The sequence below is a fragment of the Microcaecilia unicolor genome, chromosome 9 (assembly GCF_901765095.1).
Source record: "Microcaecilia unicolor chromosome 9, aMicUni1.1, whole genome shotgun sequence".
NCBI lineage: Eukaryota > Metazoa > Chordata > Amphibia > Gymnophiona > Siphonopidae > Microcaecilia > Microcaecilia unicolor.
The window spans coordinates 82,722,600-82,744,499 of NC_044039.1; the positions used below are offsets into that span (position 1 = coordinate 82,722,600).

General features: G+C 43.4%; 1 protein-coding gene across 1 annotated transcript in view; it reads left to right on the forward strand.

Annotated features, from left to right (window-relative positions):
- Positions 1-626: 626 nt before the first annotated feature.
- The window catches only part of MCAT (malonyl-CoA-acyl carrier protein transacylase), a 30,284-nt gene continuing 9,010 nt past the window's right edge, over positions 627-21,900 (forward strand). Inside the window, exons 1-2 of the mRNA XM_030215302.1 lie at positions 627-1,354; positions 8,640-8,727. Coding sequence (XP_030071162.1) covers positions 881-1,354; positions 8,640-8,727 — 562 coding nt within the window. The 5' untranslated portion in view covers positions 627-880. The remainder of the gene's footprint in view (positions 1,355-8,639; positions 8,728-21,900) is intronic.

Genomic DNA, 21,900 nt, shown 5'->3' on the forward strand with positions numbered 1-21,900 from the left:
TGTTTTAGAGATATTAATTTTTTATTAATGTCATGATATTTATATCTACATCTGGGAAGCTTTCTAATAAATTAAAAAGCTGTCAAATAAGTAAAAAAAAAAAGACATATTTTGTCCTCCACCTTTAAAGGTACTGCATGTCCAACTGGAGCTGCTTAGACTTTTTACAGATGGAACATGCATTTATTTCTAAGAATCTTTTGCTATTGTTTTGGGTGAACTACAGCAACGTCTGCTACCGTCATGCTCCGCCTACTGGCTTCAGCCCGCATAATAGACTAGATAGGAAGGGCCACCCCGTCTCCTGTTCATGCAACCTCCTCCTTAGTGGTGGGTGAGCTTCAACATGTTTTAAGACGCCCGTCCGAAGTGGATGCAGTTTTCAAACGTATGAAAATATAAACAAAAAGAGCCTCTGTGTAATGCCAAAAATAATTTATGCTTCTTTGAGAAAAATGTTGCACTTCCTTTGAACCGAATTAATATTTTGGCGGTTCAGAAGGGAAGCTACTATTTCTCTGTTTTGTTGACATAACTAGCAGATGTAGCAGAGCGTCACGTCAGTACGAGGCATGAAAGCAGTGTGAGTACTACTGTATTTTTTTCTCAAAGCGGAAGTCGAACCTTAATTCCACGTCCTGTGTTCATACACGGAAGAGTTAGCAGTGGGACACACTGCACTTTTCCTGTATGTTCCCTTGCGCATGGCTTCTTTGAAATGTGAGCGTGTCCCGGGATGTACAGTCTCAAGCAATATGGTTCCATTCCATTTTTACTTTATTTTTAAACTTGAATCAAATCAAAGCTGGCAAGCAAGTAAGAAAAACGAGCCAAAGTTAAGCCAGTGATTCCGATTCAAATATACTGCTCAACTTGCAGAATGAGGCGCTTCTATTTTAGTGAGATATTGCTGTTGAGGAGGTGGCTTTGTGCTTGGAGGTGTTCTCCAGGACTGAGTCGGGGTGTTTCAACAGAGTTAGGCGGCCGCTTGGAGAATGGCGGCAGCGGTGGTAACAACAATGTGTCAGGTAGAACAGAGAAGCTGTCCGAGATGTTGGAAGAAACGGAGAAAGCAGTGGAAAGCTATCGTGAACTCAGAAGGTGCCCACTGGACAGCTCTATCATGCTCTTTCCCGGCCAGGGCAGTCAGTTTGTGGGAATGGGGAAGGGTCTCTTGAAATACCCCACCGTCAGGGCCATGTTCGAGGCTGCTAATAAGGTGCTGGGCTACGATCTCTTGTATTTATGTTTGAATGGTCCCCAAGAAGAGCTAAATAAAACTGTCCATTGCCAGCCTGCTGTGTTTATGGCTTCTCTAGCTGCAGCTGAAAAACTGAACCAGGAGACGCCTGAAGTAAGTATCTTGGCGTGATCACAGTAAGTGTATGCATTAAGTCAACCAGGTCTTCCAACCTGTCAGTAAACTCAAGTTTGAAAAGTGATAGTTAAGACATTTTTCTTATGTTACAAAATGTCCAATGTCTGCATATGTAATGGATCTGTAAAACAGCAGATTCTGAGTAGCTGGTTGCTGCATTTACAGTGTTTGTGGAATTTTAGTAGCATAGGTGGTAAGAAAGAATGACATCTGGAGGTGGGAACTAAAGTAATCCAGTCTGATGCCCACAAGATGGTGAGGAGAAAGTGTTTTATAGACTGAGGATTCATTTTCTTCCCATGATCCAGGGCCATCCTAGGTCTCCAGTCTGCTTCAACAGAAACTGCATATACCAAAAATTCAAAAAGGGAATTATTTGGTATTAATAGCTAAGTAGGAGTCAACTTAAGTTTGTTTCAACAATTTTTTATTGATGAGGTCACATGGTATACAATTCCATCTCAGTCAATATAAATCGTATAACAGCAAAGTCTAGTACATATTACTAAACCTGAAATGTCCATCATCAATGTTTTCCAAACTTTTCTCCCCTATCCCTTCCTTCTTGTCTACTCCTATATCTATAATGTGTACATGTATAATTACTGTGCAGTTGCATAACTATTAACAATAAACTTTTATATGAAACTCCAATATTTATAACTCGTGTTTTACTCAGTGTATTATCCCAACAATATTTACTGGTGGGTCCTCTTAATGTGCTCCTTCAAAGGATTGTTCTCCTATCTAATAATACACATGTCCCTCTATTATGCATTGAACATTACCCTTCCCACTCCTATACCCCCCTCCCCCCCAAGGAGTCAACTTAAGTTTATAAAACATTTGACACATGCCAGCAAAAATACTCTGGGGATATGCAGAGAAATAATTTCTAGGATTAGATAGTGCATTTCTTTGGTCTCCTCTCCCTTCAGTTTTACCTCTTTTTTTTTTTTTTTTGTGGACCCTTGGTTCTGGGGCAGTGGCAGGGTTTGAATTTTAGCTGTGCCTGTGATTTTTCTCACCCATGTTCAAACCCACTTCTTAGCAGCTATTCCTCATTTTCCTGTCTCTTCATCCTACTTCCATTTCATTCATTTAGAGGCTATAGCCGAAATTGCAGTTGAAAGGTCACATGTTTTCTGTTGAAACCAAAACCAAAAACTCCGGCATTCTCAGAGCTTGCAGTTTGCATTAGAGAATCTTAAACAAATCTTTAAGAGGACCCACCAGAACCTCTCTGAGCTCCCTCAGTATCCTGGGGTGGATGGCTTTGTCCACCTTTAGTTTTTCAAGATGTTCATACACACTCTCTTCCGTGAACGGTGCTATATCTACTCCACTCTCAAATGAACTTTTGCCAGTCCATCGCGGTCCTTCTCCAGGATTTTCTTCAGTAAAAACAGAACAAAAGTATCTATTTAGCAAATTTGCCTTTTCTTCATCATCTACATAGCGGTTCACAGTATCTTTTAGTCTCACAATTCCCTTTTTAATCATTCTCCTTTCACTAATATACCTGAAGAAATTTTTGTCACCCCTCCTTACTTTTTTAGCCATTTGTTCTTCCGCTTGCGCTTTCGCCAGACGTATCTCTCTTGGCTTCTTTCAGTTTCCTCCGGTATTCCTCCCCATGTTCCTCGTCTTGAGTTTTTCTGTATTTCTGGAACGCCAACTCTTTAGCCTTTATTTTCTCAGCCACTTGCTTGGAGAACCATATCGGTTTCCTTTTTCTCTTGCTTTTATTTACTTTCCTTACATAAAGGTTTGTGGCCCTATTTATAGCTTCTTTCAGCCTGGACCACTGTCCTTTCACTTCGTCCTCCTAGCCCATCAGCTCCTTCCTTAGGTATTCCCCCATTTTACTAATGTCAGCACGCTTGAAATCCAGGACTTTGAGTTTTGAGTGGCCGCCCTCCTCTTCAGCCGTCATATCAAACCAAACCGTTTGATGGTCACTGCTGCCCATTCAGCCACGTCTCCGTGATTGCAACAGCGTCTAAGTCTGCCTCCAACATCAGGGCTTGAAGGTCCCTGTGAGTCAGCTAAGTGCTGTAACAATGCAAGCTCTCTAGGGTTTGAGCAGAATGAATGGTAGAGTCTGCTCAAGGAATTTTCAGTTCAAGATTAAACTTTCAAATTCCTTTGGAATATAGCTTTCCTTTTGTAAATAAATCTAAATATTCCCAATAAATTATAACAGTTTCATCAATGTAGAAAGCAACTTTATAACCACAATAAAATAAATAGAATTCACTTAGCAGTAATTTGCTTCAGGTCCAGCACATGGAATGGTGCACAAGCAAATGATCTCAGTCTCTCTATCAGAGCCCAGCCCACCTCCTGCTGTGAGTCAGCTAAGTGCTGTAACAATGCAAGCTCTCTAGGGTGATCACAGTATCAAAATTAAAACAAAAACAAAGAGTACTCCCCCTCCCCCGGTGGTCTAGTGATATAGTCAGGACAGCAATGATGCCCCAGTCACAGCGTCCAATTTGAGAGCAGATCTGAAAAGGGCAGGAGTAACGGGATTGCTCTTGCCCCAACTACTCCCCTAGACCACCCGAGATTGAAAATAGGCTCAAGGGGGCCTGTGGGTGAGGGAGAGGGGAGAGAGACAAATGGGACAAAATACACATTTTTGGCTTCCACAGAAAACACATGGTCATTTTCTGCTGAAACCAAAAACGGAGAAAAAAATAACCTGAAACTGAAACCAGGCAGAATTTGGTCTGATTTCGGCACCATAACTGAAATTGAAATTCAGTCGACCTCTGCATTCGTTATACACACTCCCCATCACATCCTAATTGATGATGATGGCTTGTATTAGAGAGAGGCTGCTGTTCTACACTGCCTCTAGCTGCTATTCATACAGCCTTCTCCTTTAGGCAGACATTTACACCCTTGGCCTTGCCTCTTTAGTCTACCACCGTATGGTCTGTTCATTTTCCCTTTCAGAATCCTAAATGTTCTATGTCTGTGTTGAGCACTTTTACTTCTTGTTTCTTCTTTCTTTCTGTCTCTTGTTGCCTCCTTTATTCCTGACTTCCTTGCTTGCAATAGAAAGTAAATTCAGCTGTGCAGTTGCTGCTCTGTATCTTATCTCTGGTTTATATACCGCTTAATCTAAACAAATGGCCTAGGCAATTGTTTTACACAGTCAACAGCAAAAAATACCATATTATATCTTTACATAGAATCAAGAAAAACAACACATTTCAAATAAAAACTAAACAAAGAAACAATCCATAGTAAAAATAAAAAAAAATTACAAAACATAAGATTATTTTTTAAGTATGTTTTCAGCTTTTTCCTAAAGGAATAGTAACAAATTTCTAACCTAAGTTCCAAGGGTAAATCATTCCAAATAGAGACAGTAGGGGCAATGACATCTACTAAAGTTGGTGGGAGGTAGTTTTGATGGGTGGGGGTGGTTTGGGAAGTGGGAATGCTATGCTTCATTCTGAGTTTCTGTGCTACACAAACTGGAACTCCTTCCACTGAAATGCATTGGGTGATGGGAGGAGGAAGACCTGGATGTCTGTGCTGTGGGGGTATGATAGGGAGAGAGCTGTTGCAACTGTAGCCGCAGGAGGGAGAGAGTGCTGGGTGTATGTCCTGGGGTGCAGAGGCTGGGGAGGGACATGCAGTTGTAAGAGAGAGAAAGCTGGAAAGAGGTATGTAAAAATTCAGTTATGCAATGGTCATTAAGAGACAGCTGTGGGAGGGGGGTAGTTTGTGCCACAGCAGGGTATACAGGATCAACAGAGAGCTATAGGTGTGTGTGTGTGTGCTGTGGAGCAGGCAGAGAGAGAGAGAGAGATTGAAAGAAATAGGGGTGCCCTCCCTATAAAGGCAGCCCACATGGAGCCTTCTTAACCAGGAGGATATCTGGAGTACTAGCAACTGCTTAAGTGCTTACATACGTACATAAGTATTGTCACACTGGGACAGACCAAAGGTCCTTCAAGCCCAGCATCCTGTTTCCAACAGTGGCAATCCAGGTCACAAATACCTTGCTAGATCCCAACATTTTATGATGCTTATCCCAGAAATAAGCAGTGGATTTTCCCCAAGTCAATTTAATAATGGTCTATGGACTTTAGGAAACCGTCAGACCCTTTTTAAACCCCGCTAAGCTAACTGCCTTTACCACATTCTCTGGCAATGAATTCCAGAGTTTAATTATACATTGACTGAAGAAAATTTTTCTCCGATTCGTATTAAATTTACTACTTTGTAGCTTCATCACATGCCCCCTAGTCCTAGTATTTTTGGAAAGAGTAAACAAACGATTCACATCTACCCATTCCATTCCTCTCATTATTTTATAGACCTCTATCATATCTCCCCTCAGCCATTTTCTTTCCAAGCTGAAGAGCCCTAGACACTTCAGCCTTTCCTTATAGGGAAGTTGTCTCATCCCCTTTATGATTTTCATCGCCCTTCTCTGTACATTTTCTAACTCCACTATATCTTTTTTGAGATGTGGTGACCAGAATTAAAGACAATATTTGAGGTGCGGTTGCACCATGGACCAATACAAAGGCATTATAACGTCCTCACTTTTGTTTTCCATTCCTTTCCTAATAATACCTAACATTCTATTTGCTTTCTTAGCCACCGCAGCAAACTGAACAGAGGATTTCAACGTATCAACAACAAGGACGCCAAGATCCCTTTCTTGGTCAGTGACTCCTAACGTGGAACCTTGCATTACTTAGCTATAGTTCGGGTTCCTCTTTCCCACATGCATCACTTTGCACTTGCTCACATTAAATGACATCTGCCATTTAAACGCCCAGTCTCGTAAGGTCCTCCTGTAATTTTTCACAATCCTCTTGCGATTTAACAACTTTGAATAACTTTATGTTGTCAGAAAGTTTAATTACCTCGCTAGTTATTCCCATCTCTAGATCATTTATAAATATGTTAAAAAGCAGCGGTCCCAGCACAGACCCCTGAGGAACCCCACTATCTACCCTTCTCCATTGAGAATACTGACCATTTAACCCTTATCTCTGTTTTCTATCCTTTAAACCAATTTTTAATCCACAATAGGACGCTACCTGCTATCCCATGACTTTCCAATTTCCTCTGGAGTCTTTCATGAGGTACTTTGTCAAACGCCTTCTGAAAATCCAGATACACAATATCAACCGGCTCACCTTTATCCACGTTTGTTCACCCCTTCAAAGAAATGTAGTAGATTGGTGAGGCAAGATTTCCCTTCACTAAATCCATGTTGACTTTGTCTCATTAATCCATGCTTTTGAATATGCTCTCTAATTTTGTTCTTAATAATAGTCTCTACCATTTTGCCCGGCACCGACATCAGACTCACCAGTCTATAGTTTTCCGGATCTCCTCTGGAACCTTTTTTAAAAATCAGTGTTATATTTTTCACCCTCCAATCTTCCGGTACCACACTCGATTTTAAGGATAAATTACATATTTCTAACATTAGCTCTGCAAGCTCATTTTTCAGTTCTATCAATACTCTGGGATGAATACCATCCGGTCCAGGAGATTTGCTACTCTTCAGTTTGTAGAACTGCCCCATTACATCCTCCAGGTTTACAGAGAATTCATTAAGTTTCTCTGACTCGTCAGCTTCAAATACCATTTCTAGCACCGGTATCTCTCCCAAATCTTCCTCGGTGAAGACCGAAGCAAAGAATTTGTTTAATTTCTCTGCTATGGCTTTGTCTTCCCTGATTGCTCCTTTTACCCCTCGGTCATCTAGCGGTCCAACCAATTCTTTTGCCGGCTTCCTGCTTTTAATATACCTTAAAAAAGTTTTACTATGTGTTTTTGCCTCCAGGAACTATGCTTTATGCTGGTTTTAATCTTGAAATCTCCGTTTTCAAAATGGCGCCGACGGAGATTTCAAGATTAAAACCAGCATAAAGCATAGTTCCTGACGAAGCCGTTTGAGAGTGAAATGGAGGCCCAGTCGAACTTCAAAGACTACTTGCTGGGTCCTGATTGCTTGACCATAAAAGTTAAGTGCTTCTTTAAATGAAGTTTCATTCGAGCACATTTAGTCTAGCAGCACTTTGCCATTGCCAATCCAGTGCTTCAAAAGCACAAGTAAGAGTTTTTGCCCTATGATAGAAACTAAACACTGTATGCAACGTTACAAACTTAGTAACAGTGTTTTAAACCTAAGACTGAGTGTCATGGGTTTCTGAGGGCTTTTCTCTTTAACAAAAAACATAATTATATATGAGCTACTGTGAAAGTATTAGAGCTAGAGCTTGTATTTTCTTGTATTAGTTTACCAGTGCTCTAGCTATTACTGCAATTGTGAGTAGTTTTCCACAAAGTGGCAACCCAATGCTCCTGGGCTGGCAGAGCAGCCCCTACCCCAGGGTCCCAGACCCCTGAAAGGGATTACCATGTTGATTATTGGTGGTACAGGGTGTCTTTGGATAGGAGTGATGCTCAGTTGCTCTTTCCCAGATTGGTAGCATCGTCAAACTGTCTCCAGGGGTAATTTTTCCATTCCATGTTTCCACTAGGGGCACTATTTTGATGACAGTGGTGGGCTCTTGCCCGAAGACCACCCTGGGCCATAAATAATCTACATGATGGGCTCTTTCAGGGTTCTGAGACCCTTTGGGGGAGACGGGGTGCTGCTCTGTCAGCCTAGGAACATTGGGCCGCATCTTTGTGCCTGATGTTCCTGGGCTACTGGAATAATGCTGCTTGTGAGGTGGCTTATTGAGATATTTCAAGTTGCTGAATGTCCTTGTATATCAAGGTGTGGTAAAAGATCGCATTTATGTACCTTGATAACTGCCTCCTCTTCCCTCCCCCCTTTGAGCTTCTAAATAAGATGAATTTTCAGGAAAACTTACGTTCTTAAAGGTTTTTTTTACTAAGGCGTTTTTAACGTGCGCTAATATTTAGGGCATGCTAAATGTTAGAGACATCCATATATTCCTATGGATGTCTCTAACATTTAGTGCGCCCTAAATATTAGCGCACGCTAAAAACACTAGCACACCTAAAAGAGGCCCTAAGTTTGGTTGAACATAGGGCATAGACTTAGGAGCTCAGCTTTTTTTGAATGTCTGACCCAAAAAATATAAGAAATAAAATGAATAAGAAACCTAACAGTAAGACCAAAAGAGAGATAGGGCCAAAAAATAATTGAGTTGATATTTAGGAAATCCTAAGTAGGCCTGTTAGTATTTTTAATTCTGTTTTTTATTCTTTTGTGTATAAGTAGTTTTATTCTTTATTTTAGGCTATTGAAAAATGTGTAGCTGCTGCAGGTTTCAGCATTGGGGAGTTTGCAGCTTTGGTGTTTGCTGGGGCCATGGATTTTAATGAAGGTATTGTGGAAGCATTCCTACTAGTGTTTATTTCACAATTGGTATACAGTTATACAGAAAAGCATGGTTTTGAATAGTTATTAAAATACTACTGAAAATGAGATAGACATGGGGAAGCCACTGCTTGCCCAGGGATTGGTAGCATGGAATGTTGCTACTATTTGAGTTTCTGCCAGGTACTTTTGACCTGGATTGGCTACTGTCGGAAGCAGGATACTGGGCTAGATGGATCACTGGTCTGACCCAGTATGGCTGTTCTTATGGTATGCTAGTTGTGAAAACTAATATTTCTTCCAGCAAAGGTGATGTTTCAACAAATAAGCCCATTGTTATTCAGTACATTGGGTTTGAGTCAATTTTGTATTAAGGCACAGACTAACCAGTTGAAAGGTGCATGCCTGGTCACCATTGGCATGCTCAGACTCATATGTGTGGAAGACTCGTTGAGGAAGGGTGTGGTGAATTGTGGCTCAATAGAGCAACAAGAAGTATTGAGGTGTATTTGTATGTAAAGGTAATTCCAGTAATCCTCACTAGGTGTGGTAGCATAGAGATATGTGTAAAATAACTTTTGCACTCTGGAATAATAATAAAACCACGTCTCCTATTTAGCTGACTAATGCCCAGATGATCGAAAAGCCAGCACTGTTCCAAACAGCGCTCCAAAAATAGCGCTGGAACAGCGTGGGGCTTTACCGCCCATTTGATCAGAGATAATAGCTTACAAATTTATGCGCGCTATTATCTCTGATCATAGGTTAAAGTACGGGAGGAATCCTCTCGCACTTGTTTGCCAGGTCCAGGCTGTCAAACACAGGGGCTGGAGATCTGTGGAACCCCAAACAGCAAGGCCCTGGTGGCCTAGTGCCCCTACCAAACTCCCACCCCAAGCCAGGGACATGGGGGCTGGAGGTCCAGTGGACTTCCAGTCCCTCCAACCCCCCCCCCCCCCGGCACAAGTTCACAGGGGGCTGGAGATCCAGTGGATCTCCAGCCCCCCTCGCTTACCCCCCCCCCCCCCCAAAAAAAAAAAAGCCTTGGTAGCTCATTGGGCCACAGATCAAGGCTTCCCCAACCTGGTGGTCTAGCTGCTCTTTTCTCCACCCCCCCCCCCCTTGTACCTTTGTTGGAGGAGGGAGTTAGTACATTCCCTCCTCTTCCAGCGCCACCTTGAAATTGGCAGCACCCAGCCCTGCCCAGTACATTCTGGGATGCACTGGGTGGGGCTTCACACGTCTGATAACTAGTATTCTGCTTTTCTGAATTTTAAACAAAAAGAATCAAAAATATTATTTTTAAACTAAACTAAAGCGTAAACAAAAGAATTTTAAAAAAGAAAAGTAAGGAGAAAAGCTAAAAAAAAAGTAAAAAATAAGCAAATTGGTAACAATGAGAAAATAGTAAGAAAAAGCTTTTTTTCTCTTGCAGTCACACACCTTCTGCCTCTTAGACCTAGGCAGTCTGTGACAGCTTCCTGAGCCACCAACACTGGCACATGCTTAGGGTCAAGGCGGATTACAGCAATATAACTAGGCATGCCTCTGATGTACAGTCAAATATAAAGTATTAAAATCACATTTTGTTCAACCCATGTTCTTAAAAATACATTATTACGTTTTTAAGAATGTCTGAAATTAAACTGAACTCCTGAGTATGTTGTTTACTAATTATTTATGTATTTATTATGCATGTTGCGTTTGTTCACTGCTTTGGATAAGGGTGGGTTACAGACAATAAATTCCTTCATATCTATACCAAACCAGTCTAGACTAATAGGTTGTGTCCATCCACCAGCAGAAGGAGACAGAGAAAATAGTTCCAAGTAGTTTGCCCCCTTAAGGGTATTGTGTAGCCTGGAATGTTCAGTATTTTCTCTGTCTCCTAGATAATGGTGGATGGATCATGCAGCTACTCTGGATAGCAGGCTGTTAGCACCTGTCCCAGATTCTTCTGGGTGACAGTGGAGTGTGCTGATATCCCTTGTTTTGGGTATTTCAGATGACACTCAGTGGTCCTGGGTCCCTCCCCTACCTCCCTTGGCAGTCTTTCTAGTGGGGTAATGGTTGTTTGTGGCATGGAGCTATTTTTCCTGCCCTGTGGGATTCTTTTCTTCAATAGAGGCAAGTATGTCTGAGTTCCTTCCCCTGAGGTATGCTCTGATTTATTCCTGTTGCTGGTGGAGAAAGCTGTTAAAAAAAACAAAACAAAGAAAACACTTTATATTTCCTTCTTTCTCTTGGTTTTTACCTGGTTGATGTTTAGTTTCCTCATTGTGGGGCCGTCTTCTTCTTCCTGTGGATTTTGGCAGGCTCTGTTCATGCGTTGGGATTCGCTCCTGTTCGCCCTCAGGGTTTCTTGGACCAGACGGTTTGCTCCTTGGCGTTCAAGTTTTTTTTTAGTGCTATTCTTTGGCAAGAAGGTTTTCTCAGGGTTGGAGCATTTTCACTAATTCTCGCCTTTCCTGACGTAGTTGTGGAGGGCTGCTTGCTGAGTTCCCTTCCTTAGCTGTTGGCCTCAAAGGAGGGCATCTGATGCTGAATTTGGACCCTTCCAAGCTGGATCCGATTGTTTTCGGACAGATTGTGGGGCAGTGCTTGTGACTAGCTGGCAGAACACAGCTATTCTTCCTCGTTTTTCAAAGAACGCTTATGGTCAGAGTGTGCTCCATTGTTGGAATTTTGTTTTGCTTCACAGCCCTGAGGGACTTAGCCTGGTGTTTCCAGAGTGAGAGAAGTATCTGGTCAGGCAGATTTTAGCTGCGGGTTCTTTCATTCTCCAAGGACGAACAGGCTTATTAATTACTTTTCATTACTGCCTTTCTGTTTAACCCTCTTTCTCATCCTTCTCCTTTTTACTTTTGTATATTCCTCCCTATCCTAGGCCTGTAAGATGGCCCGGCTAGCCCTCAGATTTCCTAGTTTGCTGTTGTCAGCATAATTTTAGTTTCTCCCTGCAGCTGCATGTATGCAAGAGTGCTTTATCAGTAACTGGAAAGTACATATCACATGCCAAGGAGAAACTCGGGAGGAACTGAGGCTATGCGGCCCATATATGGCAGATACACATGGATATAACCTTGATGGTGATGAGAGACTGAGGACCCTGCAGACGCCAAGATGTTCCAACAGAAATGTGTTCAGAGAGGAAGGACACCAGGTGTTTCATACTACTTATTTGTTAGCTGGTTTTCCATGCTGTGATTATGCATTACTGATAAGGAATTAGCCAATTGCTACAAAGTGTGCATGTGAACACAAGTAGGAGAGGATGGTAAAATACAGAAAATTGCTGTTTTTGTATATTACTATATTGTATAATGGAATGTATGTTTTGGGACGGGCCAGAGAGTGAGCTACTGTCCTTCATTGCAGACCTCAATTCTGTTGACCCCCACATTAAGTTTACCGCTAGGGTAGATAAAAAGATGATCGAGTTTCTTGACATTAACATTGTTAAGTCTGATACTCAGGGTTTTCAGACTACAATTTTTAGGAAGCCGACCGACAGGAACACCCTCCTGCATTATTCTAGTCATCGTCATGTAGCATTGAGAAAGGGTGTTCCTGTGGGTCAGTTCCTGAGGTTGCGTCGACTTTGTTCTTCTGTTCTGGAATTTAAAACCCAGGCTAGAGACGTGGGGTAGATTTATAGAAAGGGGTTATCCGGTAAAAGTGGTTAGAAAGGCATATAAGAGAGCTTTATATGCCCAGAGAGAATGGTTATTCCTGCCTAGGCAGGCTGCGCAAGGGAAGGCTTTAGCATGTGTACTTCCCTTTTCTCACCGGGCTTCAAAAATTGGACAACTGATACATAAGCATTGGCACGTTCTGTCGTTTCATCCTGAATTCAGAGAGCGCCCTAAAATTGCATACAGTAGACAGGCTAACCTGGGTGAATTGTTGAAACGTCCTTTTTCAGATAGGAGTGCTGGTCAGCATTCCCCTTGTGGGAAATGCGTTTATTGTAAGCACTCTATTCCCACTAATTGGGTCACTATCCCACATACCACAAAAAGATTTTATTTGCACAGCAACACCACTTGTAATAGTGAGAGGGTGGTATACTGTATTATATGCCCTTGCCCTTTATATTACATCGGGCATACTAAACGGCGTTTAAAGCAGAGGCTTGCAGAGCATGTTAGTAATCTTAGAATTTGTAAAAAAGATGCTTCTCTAGTAGCTCATTGGGCTTCATGTAAACACACTTTAGAGGATTTGAAATGTGTTGTGCTAGTACAGCTGCCTACCCCTAAGGGGGGAGGTGGGGACATCTCTGCTAGGTTGCTTGCTATTGAGCAGCGTTATATTTTTCAGTGGGATACTGTGACCCCTAGAGGGCTTAATCTGGAAATTGAATGGATTTGAGACTCTGTCTCTTTAAGGTTAGGGCATTTGCTCTTCACTGTTTGGTATTTAGCCTGCGTTCTGTGCTGCAATTTATGAGCTGGAAGCTTGGAGGTGGGGCTGGGATTCCCTGCCTGGACGTTAGTCCCGTTGGTGAGTAGCTGCTACAATGTATATCTATATGGATTGTATTAATTTGAAAAGTGATTGTTAGATTGTTAGTTGCCTATGTTATTGTGTGTTTTTTTCTGTTTGCTGATATGTTATAGGTGATAAGGGGTGGTTCCCCCTGAGGAAGAGCTACGAAATGCGGTCTCACATTGGGGAACTTTGGAGTATACCAACTATGTGGGTTTAATTTACCTATCCCTGGAAGCCTCCCACTTACCTGAAGCATTCTTTGGCTGCCTTTAATCTAAAGGTTTGACTGTGTGCAGGAGGATCACAGAAGATTTGTGTGACTCTGCAATTCCCAGTGTTTCTCTGTGGTTTTGTTTTTATCAAAGGGATAAGAACAGTGGCTTTATATTGCAGTGGAGTTTTTTTCTTTCTTCACTTGAGAACTTGTTGGATACAAAGATCAGCAATGTTCAATGTCTGCTACAATTATTAAGAACTGGGTTTTGTGTGCCCTTGTGTTTTTTTTAGGGCTCACTGACTGATCTTTATTGATATTGTGCTCTGATGATACACAGAGACTGAAGAAACTGCAATTTAGAGTTTATGTTCAATGTTCTTTGTGGGATTTACATATGTGATCAGGGTATATGTCTGGTGTGGATGGCAGTGTGAGTGAGTTGCAGGGATACTATTTGGTAATTCTTTTAATGCACTGGTTTGTTTTCACTAATAAAGATTTTATAATTTATATAGAACAGGAGTACTGTTTGTTGTTAATGTTTTAGGTACCTCCTATTATATATATATATATCCCCTATTAGGATTAAGATTAAATTTTAACTGCCAGACCCTTGACCATTCTTCTAACGTTTGGAGATCCCTTCTCATCGTTTCTACTCCCTCCAGGGTATCCACTCTATTAGCTATTTTCATGTCATCCGCAAAAAGGCACACCTTTCCTTCCAACCCTTCAGCAATATCTCCCACAAATAAGTTAAAACAGAATAGGCCCCAGCACTGACCCCTGAGGAACTCCACTGCTCAACTTCCTTTCCTCCGAGTGGATTCCATTTACCACCACCCTCTGCCACCTGTCGATCAACCAGTTTCTTATCCAGTTCACCATTTTCGGTCCTAAGTTCAACCCTTTCAGCTTATTCACAAGTCTTCTGTGGGGGACCGTATCAAAGGCTTTGCTAGGGGGACAACCTGCAGGTCCTCCATTTGTTTCATTGGGAGGAGTTAGGTGCCTTTATTATGGAGGTTCTGGCGGCTCTCTCGATTGATAAGCCAGTGGTGGCGCCACCTGGCGGGCAGTTATCCACAGTTATGCGTGGTATTCGTACCCCTACCAAGGCCTTCCCAATGCAACAAGTGATTCACGTCTACCTGTTCCACTCCACTCATGATTTTATAGACCTCTTATCATATCTCCTGCCATTTTCAATTTCAGGACAATGCCATTCAGCTTGACCCCAGCACCTAGAACCTTTTCCAAGGTTTTGGTTGTGATAGTTGCCTTTTTGGGATTATGTTCAGGTGCTAGGATCCATGACGGCAACTATGGAGGTGGTGCCCTGGGCGAGGGCATGGATGCTTGCGCTGCAACAGTCATTGCTCGATTGGTGGTCCCCGGTCTCCAAGGACTACGCTGAGCGGCTACCTTGGACAGCAGCTGTCAGGAAGAGCATGGCATGGTGGTTGGCGCTGCAGAATCGGTCTCAGGTTGTTCTGTTCCAGATCTCCCACTGGCAGATGGTGACGATGGATGCAAGCCTGTTGGGCTGCGGGGGGGGGGGGGGGGGGTGCATTCTAGCCCTCTGTTGGCATAAGAGACCTGGTTCTCAAAAGAGGCCAGGAAGCCAATCAATCTTCTGAAGCTCCATGTGGTACACAAGGCGCTGGCTGAGTTTGAATCTCTGTTGGCGGGTTCACCTGTGCAAGTGTTATCTGACAATGCCACAATGGTGGCATACATCAACAAGCAAGGGGGCACTTGCAACAAGCAGCTGGGAGGCGTTACAAGATGGCCGCCTGAATGCTGCGCGAGGTTGACTGAGAACGCTGAAAATCTTTACCTCTCTGAAATATGCCACATACCAAAAGGAAGGGTGCGACGAAAAACCTATTGCCGAAGGCAATAACTTCGACCCCAACTCAGCAAACTCTCGATCACTTCTTGCAGAATATCCCACCTGAGACCGGCTTGGCGAGCCCGATGTTAAGCCCCGACGGAGGAGCGTCGGCGCTTCTGGGCTATGAGGTTTCTCTCACGCCGCCGGAGTTGATTCCGCCTCCCTGCCCTGCTTCGACCCGAGATGGGGAAGCCCCGCTGGATGCGGAAGGCGCTGCTAGGGGGACTTCGTTCGGCAAACTATCTCGGAGTTTTGAAGGGGTGGACTTAAAGTCCCAGGAAAATCCAGGAGAGGTTACACTAACGGAAGTCTGGAAAGCAGTTCAAGCTTTGACGGTAGCAGTGACTAAATCCACTAATGAATTTGCTACAATCGTGAGTAAACTAGAAAAATTCGATGCTTCATTGGAAAAAATAAAAAACGATACTAACACCCAAACTCAACAGACACAAATTGAAATTAATGGGTTAAAATCTTCAGTAGAAGCTTTAATTAAGGATAAACAAATAATCCATCGGAAAATTGAATTAATGGAGAATAATAATAGACGTTTGAACTTGAGACTTTTGAATTTTCCTATTTCTTCATTGATAAAAGCAGATGAGTTATTTAAAATGTATTTGAAGGAAATTCTGCAGTTACCAGCTTCAAATTTACCCCCATATAATAAGATTTATTATTTACCACTGAAAAAAAGGTTTGAATACAGGTCCTGCAAAGAATTTACAAGGAGAACATCAGGAATTACATGATTTGACTGCTTTTTTGGAAGATTCTAATATGGATATAATTGATAGAGGAACATTATTGGTCCAATTTGTGTTTGAGCAAGATCTAAACCATGTCTTCAAATTATATTTCAAAAACTCCACTAAAATGTTTTATGGACAGAAAATATGGATCTACCCAGATGTTGCGAAGGCAACTCAGGATAGAAGGAAACAATTTTTGGATTTAAGAAATGATATTAGAGCTTTGGGTGCATTGTTTTTGCTAGCTTACCCCTGTAAGTGCAGGATTAACTTTCAGGGGAATAAATATGTTTTCTCCGATCCTTTACAGCTACGATCTTTCCTAGAAATGAAAAAAATCCAGGCACCTGTTTTGTAATAACATCATTTATCAACTAAAAGTATATGTGGGTTTAAAGGCAAGCCGAATTATACAAATTTTTCTTTTTGATTTAATGTCTCCTCATGTTTCTTAACGTCTCTCACCATTAGAGGTCTAAGGAAGAATGTATTTCTATCATTTTGGGTAGATATATGCAATATAATGTTACATGAGATTGTTGCTTTCTGTTTTTCTTGTGCAAGTTAATGTACTTGTAATTTAAAATCAATAAATAAATTATATATAGCAACAAGCAGCTGGCCTTGTAGGCCATTTGGCTCATGGCTTGGGTGGAGAAGCATCTCCTCTGTTGGCAGCGCACATTGCAGGGTCACTGAATGTGGAAGCAGACTTCCTCAGCAGGAGCTCCCTTGATTCACAGGAGTGGGAGTTATTCAGTCAGGCATTTCTCCTGGTTCAGCAGCATTGGGGGGGGGGGGGGGGGGGGGGGGGGGATTCCAAGACCTTGTGATTTTTCAGTTGCTGTTGGGAGCTGGGCTCTCTGGGCCTGGCTGTTCTGCTCCAGGGCTGGCTGGGGGCCTGCTCTATGCCTTTCCGCCATAGCCAATGATTGGCAGACTGTTATGGCAAGTGGCAGAACACTAGGTCCGAGTGATCATGGTGGTTCTGGACTGGCCGGGGTATGCAGACATCATTCGCCTGCTCAATGGTGAACTGTTGCAGGTTCAGCAGGGGCTGATCCTCATGGAGGATCCCTCCTCCTTTGGTCTTATGGCTTGGCCATTGAAAGGGCTAGGCTGAGACAGAAGGGCTACTCGGAGGCCGTCATTGTGGTTCTGCTTCAGGCTTGGAAGTGATTGACTTACATCATAAGCTCGGGTGTGGCGCTCGTTTGAGAGTTGGAGTGCGGAGCAAAGTGTTGATCCTTTCTCATCTTCGGTTGGTCACATTTTAGGCTTCCTTTAGGAGGAAGTGCACAAGGGTTTGGCTCTGGGTTCCTTGAAGGTACAGGTGGCGATGCTGGCCTGTTTTCGAGGCCGGTTATAACATTCCTCCTTAGCGGTGCATCCGGATGCAGTGCGCTTCCTGAAGGGAGTGGGTTGACTGCATCCACCCTTTCGGGCCACCTATCCAGATTGGAATCTTAACCTTGTTCTTCAGGCTTTATAGAACCATCCGTTTGAGCCACTGCACAAGGCATCGTTGAAAAATTTCACATTGAATACGGTTGTCCTGGTAGCAATTGCATCAGCAGAGTGGGTGTCAGAATTGCAGGCTCTCTCGTACAGGGATCCATTTCTGCGTTTCACAGAGGCAGGAGTGTCTATGAAGTTGATTCTTTCGTTTTTGCTGAAGTTGGTGGTGTCTGCTTTTCACCTTAATCAGTTGGTGGAGCTGTCGTCCTTCCGCAAAGAGGATGAGGGAGCGAAATTTGTGGCCTTGCGGCTGTTGGATTTGTGCAGGGTTCTAGATTGTATGTTCTGTCCGGCAAGCAGAAATTGGGCATTATGGCATTGAAGGCTTCGATAGCACATTGGCTCCTGGAAACAGTGGAGACAGCATATTTGTTGGTGGACAAGCAGCCTCCACCGGTTTTGAAGGCTCATTTTACGTGCCGGATGTCGACATTGTGGGCTGAGGCTTCGTTTGTGGTGCCACCTGACATTTGTAGGACAGCGACATGGGCTACCTTGCATTCCTTTATGAAACACTATTGGGTGGATGTGGTGGCATGAGAGGCTGCTGTTCTACCGGTGGCAGGGCCGGAGTACCACCCTCATTAGGGAGTGCTTTGGACATCCCACTCTTCCTGGAATACTGGGAAGATACATAATGGAAGGAGAAATTAGGTCTTACCTGATAATTTTCTTTCCATTTTGTTCTTTACACTATTCCAGGAGCCCACCCCTATTTCTGCAAGGTGACCGACCATTCTGTGGTTTTGGTAATCCATAAGGTTTGCTTGCAGTTCAGCTTTGGCTTTTGCAGTATCCTTGTTTACAGTCTCCCTTCTGGAGGGCAATGTCTTCAGCTACTTTTCTTATTTGTTTTAGCTGGAAATTTTTGGTTTGTTAGGCTCCATGTCTTGGGAGGGGGGGTGTCTCCCGCTTGGGTGATATTTACTGAAGGGCTTAGCTGGGGGTCTGGATATATAAGCTAAAGTTCAGCTCTGTATTCTCTCTCTCCATCTGCTGGAATAGTGTGAAGAGCTAATGGAAAGAAAATTATCAGTTAAGCCCTAATTTCTCCATCTCCCTCTCTCACCCACTAGCTATTCCATTTCTTGTCTCACTCCGTTCCCCAGCCTTCCATTCCCTTTCATCTTTAATCATTACCATATTTCTCTCCCCCCCCCCCCCCCCCCCCCCCGTAATCACTGTCCTCCTCTCATTTGTTTCCTTGCCACCCCTCTTTGGCCTTTCCCAAATAGTTCCACCATTTGCAGCGTCTTTCTCCCCCCCCCCCCCCCTTGTAGCCTGATATCTCCCTGTCTTTTCCACTCCCCCCCCCCCAGCATTTTCCTGTCCCTTCTCTCTTCCCCTGTGGTCCAGCATTTCTTCCCCTTTCTCTTCCCTCCCTCCAATTGTCCAGCTTCTCTCTTTCATTCCCTTTTGTCCCTGAATCCAACATCTCTCTCTTTCCATATTCTATTCTGGTGCTTATATCCTGTTTATATCTACTCTGGAATCAAAGCAGGTAACATAAAGCAGATACCAAGGCAGCAGCTAATTCACCATAAGGAAAGAACATAGATCAAAGTTAAAATTCGCTCTAAACCCACCACAGGAGTCCTGTACAGCATTAGGACAAATATCCAAAGGGAGATCGTTTCAGAGTTTGGGTGATAGATAGAAAAAAGCAGATGAACTAGTTGATTCCAAGTGAGCATATCTAGGCAAAAGTAGAGTAAGACAGAATCTAGGGATCGAAGATTTTGAGAGGAAGTGTATGGGATAACAACATTAGACAAGGTGGCTCTCCAGTATGAAGAACTTTGAGTCCAGTTTAATTAAAGAATTAAAACAAGAACTAAGTCTCGTAGAGGGGAAAGTTAATAAAACTCTTTTTCCTCCTGTGCATATCTCTCCCTCCCTCTCCTCCATCCCCATGTTCAACGTCTCTTCCGTGCTCCCTCTCTCCCGTTGTCTACATATTTCTTTCTCTGTCTCCCTTGCGCCCTAGGCCCTTTCTCCCTCGCACCCTAGGCCCTTTCTCCCTCCCCCTCCCCATACAGCATCTCTTCCTCCTCCACATCCAACATTTCTCCCTCTTTCCCTGTGCATCTCTCCACCCCATCCCGATCTGCATCTCCAACATTTCTCCCTCTCTCGCCCCATTCCCCCCATGAAGCATCTCTCCCTGCCACCCTGCCTCCAACAGTTCTCCCTATCCCTCCAAGCCATGCAGCAGCTCTGCCTGCCACCCCACCTCCAACAATACCCCCCCCAATCCATATAGTATCTCTCCCTCTCATCCCATGTCCAGCAATTCTTCTCTCTTCCTGTACACCCCATGCAGAATCACCCTTCCTCCCCTCCAAAAATTAACCCTCTCCCCCCCACATGTGCATCACCTCTTTCCTTCCCTCCTTTCCCCTCTACTCCCATGCATTTCTTTGCCAGTGTGATCCTCGGTGTGAATCTCCCCTCACCCCCCCCCCCCCCCAATTCACAAATGTTTCTTTCAAATCAAAGAGTTGCTGGCAGTGACAGTGATTCCCACATGCTGCCTGTGGCTAACCCGGAAGCCTCCCCTGTGCCATGTACAGCCCCCACTCAGCGCAAAAAGAGGAAGTTGCGTTGAGTGGTGACTGTACATGGCTGAGGGGAGGCTTCCGAGTTAGCCATGGGTAGCGTGTGGAAGTTGCTGCCACTGCTGCCAACCCTATGATTTGAAAAAGGTTTGTGAAGGAAGGGAGATGCAGAACCACGGAAACCCATCTTGCTCCTTTACATGCCAGTGCTGTTAAAAGTGCAAGGCTTCTGGGTGGGCCTAACCCAAATTAGATGGGCCCAGGCCCACCCATGGCTATGCCCCTGGTTTCAGGTCATTATGTAGGGAAATATAGTAGTCTATATGACTAAGAACAAATGCAGGGTTAAGAGTGTGAAGAGCATCTTCATCAAGATAGGGCCTACCAGCATGGATTTGATCAGGTTCTAAAAACAAGCCTTTAAGTGTTGATGAGGTTTGATCATTAAATGATAGTTGTATGCAGTCTTATGGACATATCCTAAGGTAGACATGCTTTTATACCTCAAGGGCCGATGCTCAAAACTTAATGCTGATGCTAGAGGCAATTAGCACTGGACTAGCGTTGGCGTTAGTGAGCACAGAATGCTTAGAGGGCTTTGGCAGGAGACAATGTGTGCTCGCCAAGGACTAGCATAAATAGCATGCAAATGTAGTCAAACATCTGTTAATGAGGTTATTTTCTATTCCCTCCCAATACTCAGAGAACAGCGCACAAAACAAAGCTGCCCTTACCGTTGAAATCCTAACACCAGCTTGGAGCAGGCGTTAGGGTGTTTGAAGAGAGGATTTCTCACAATTCTTTCTTTAAAATCTGCCAGTTTTGATTTCTTTTGGAAGTGGAAGAAAGCCCATGATGCCAGCTTGTAAGCGCCGGTACTAAGAAATAAATGCGCAAGTCCAAGCAAACCCAAAAGTGAAAGTACATATTGGCTTCTGTTTCGTGCGCTTAAATATAAGCCTTCCAAGGAAAAAAAATGGAAAAGCTTGTATTTAAAGGCGCAGTGAACGGGTGCTAAAGTTTGCTTCACTTTCGAGCTTGCCTGGTGCATGTGCATAAGAGCCGCGTTTACCATGAAACTCTTCTGCGTATATGCTAAGCACATTCTTCCCCCCCCCCTTGCTTTTGCTTTTACAATATGCATATAATTTGAATACCATTTCCTTTGAGCATTGCCGAGCTAGCTTTCTATGCTGTTCCAGCGGTAAGGGTTTTACTGCAGGAGTTTTGAGCATCGGCCGAGTACTGAATAGATGATAGTTTACCTTCTGTCTGAAGCCTTATTATCACACATGAAAAAGCTAACTGTAAACAAGGTTTTGCCTACCACCTGAAAAAAAGAAATGTCTATTAGAAAATTTACGCTGCTTTTCTTTGACTATTGTACATTTTGCCATTGGAATACAGTTTGGCTCCTGAAAATTCAAAGCTGCATTTTACTTTACTGCTTAGACCAGCCTTTAACTAGGGGCATTGCCTTTAGATTGTTTAATACTGCTCAACCATTCATGTAAACTATTCAGCTGGAGGTCACGTGACGCGATGCACGAGAGCGGACGCTAAAAACTTCGCTCCGTGCCTACTCCCGCATTCATCCGGGCTAAAAAACATTCCCTTTTTACACAAGACGCCCTATCGTATTGCTGGGAAACGGCGATCGACGGTTAGATTTGACGATGGCAGCGAAAACTTTGAGAAAAGACAGAGGCAGAGTCGGGGAAGACAAAATGGCGGCCCCTGTGAG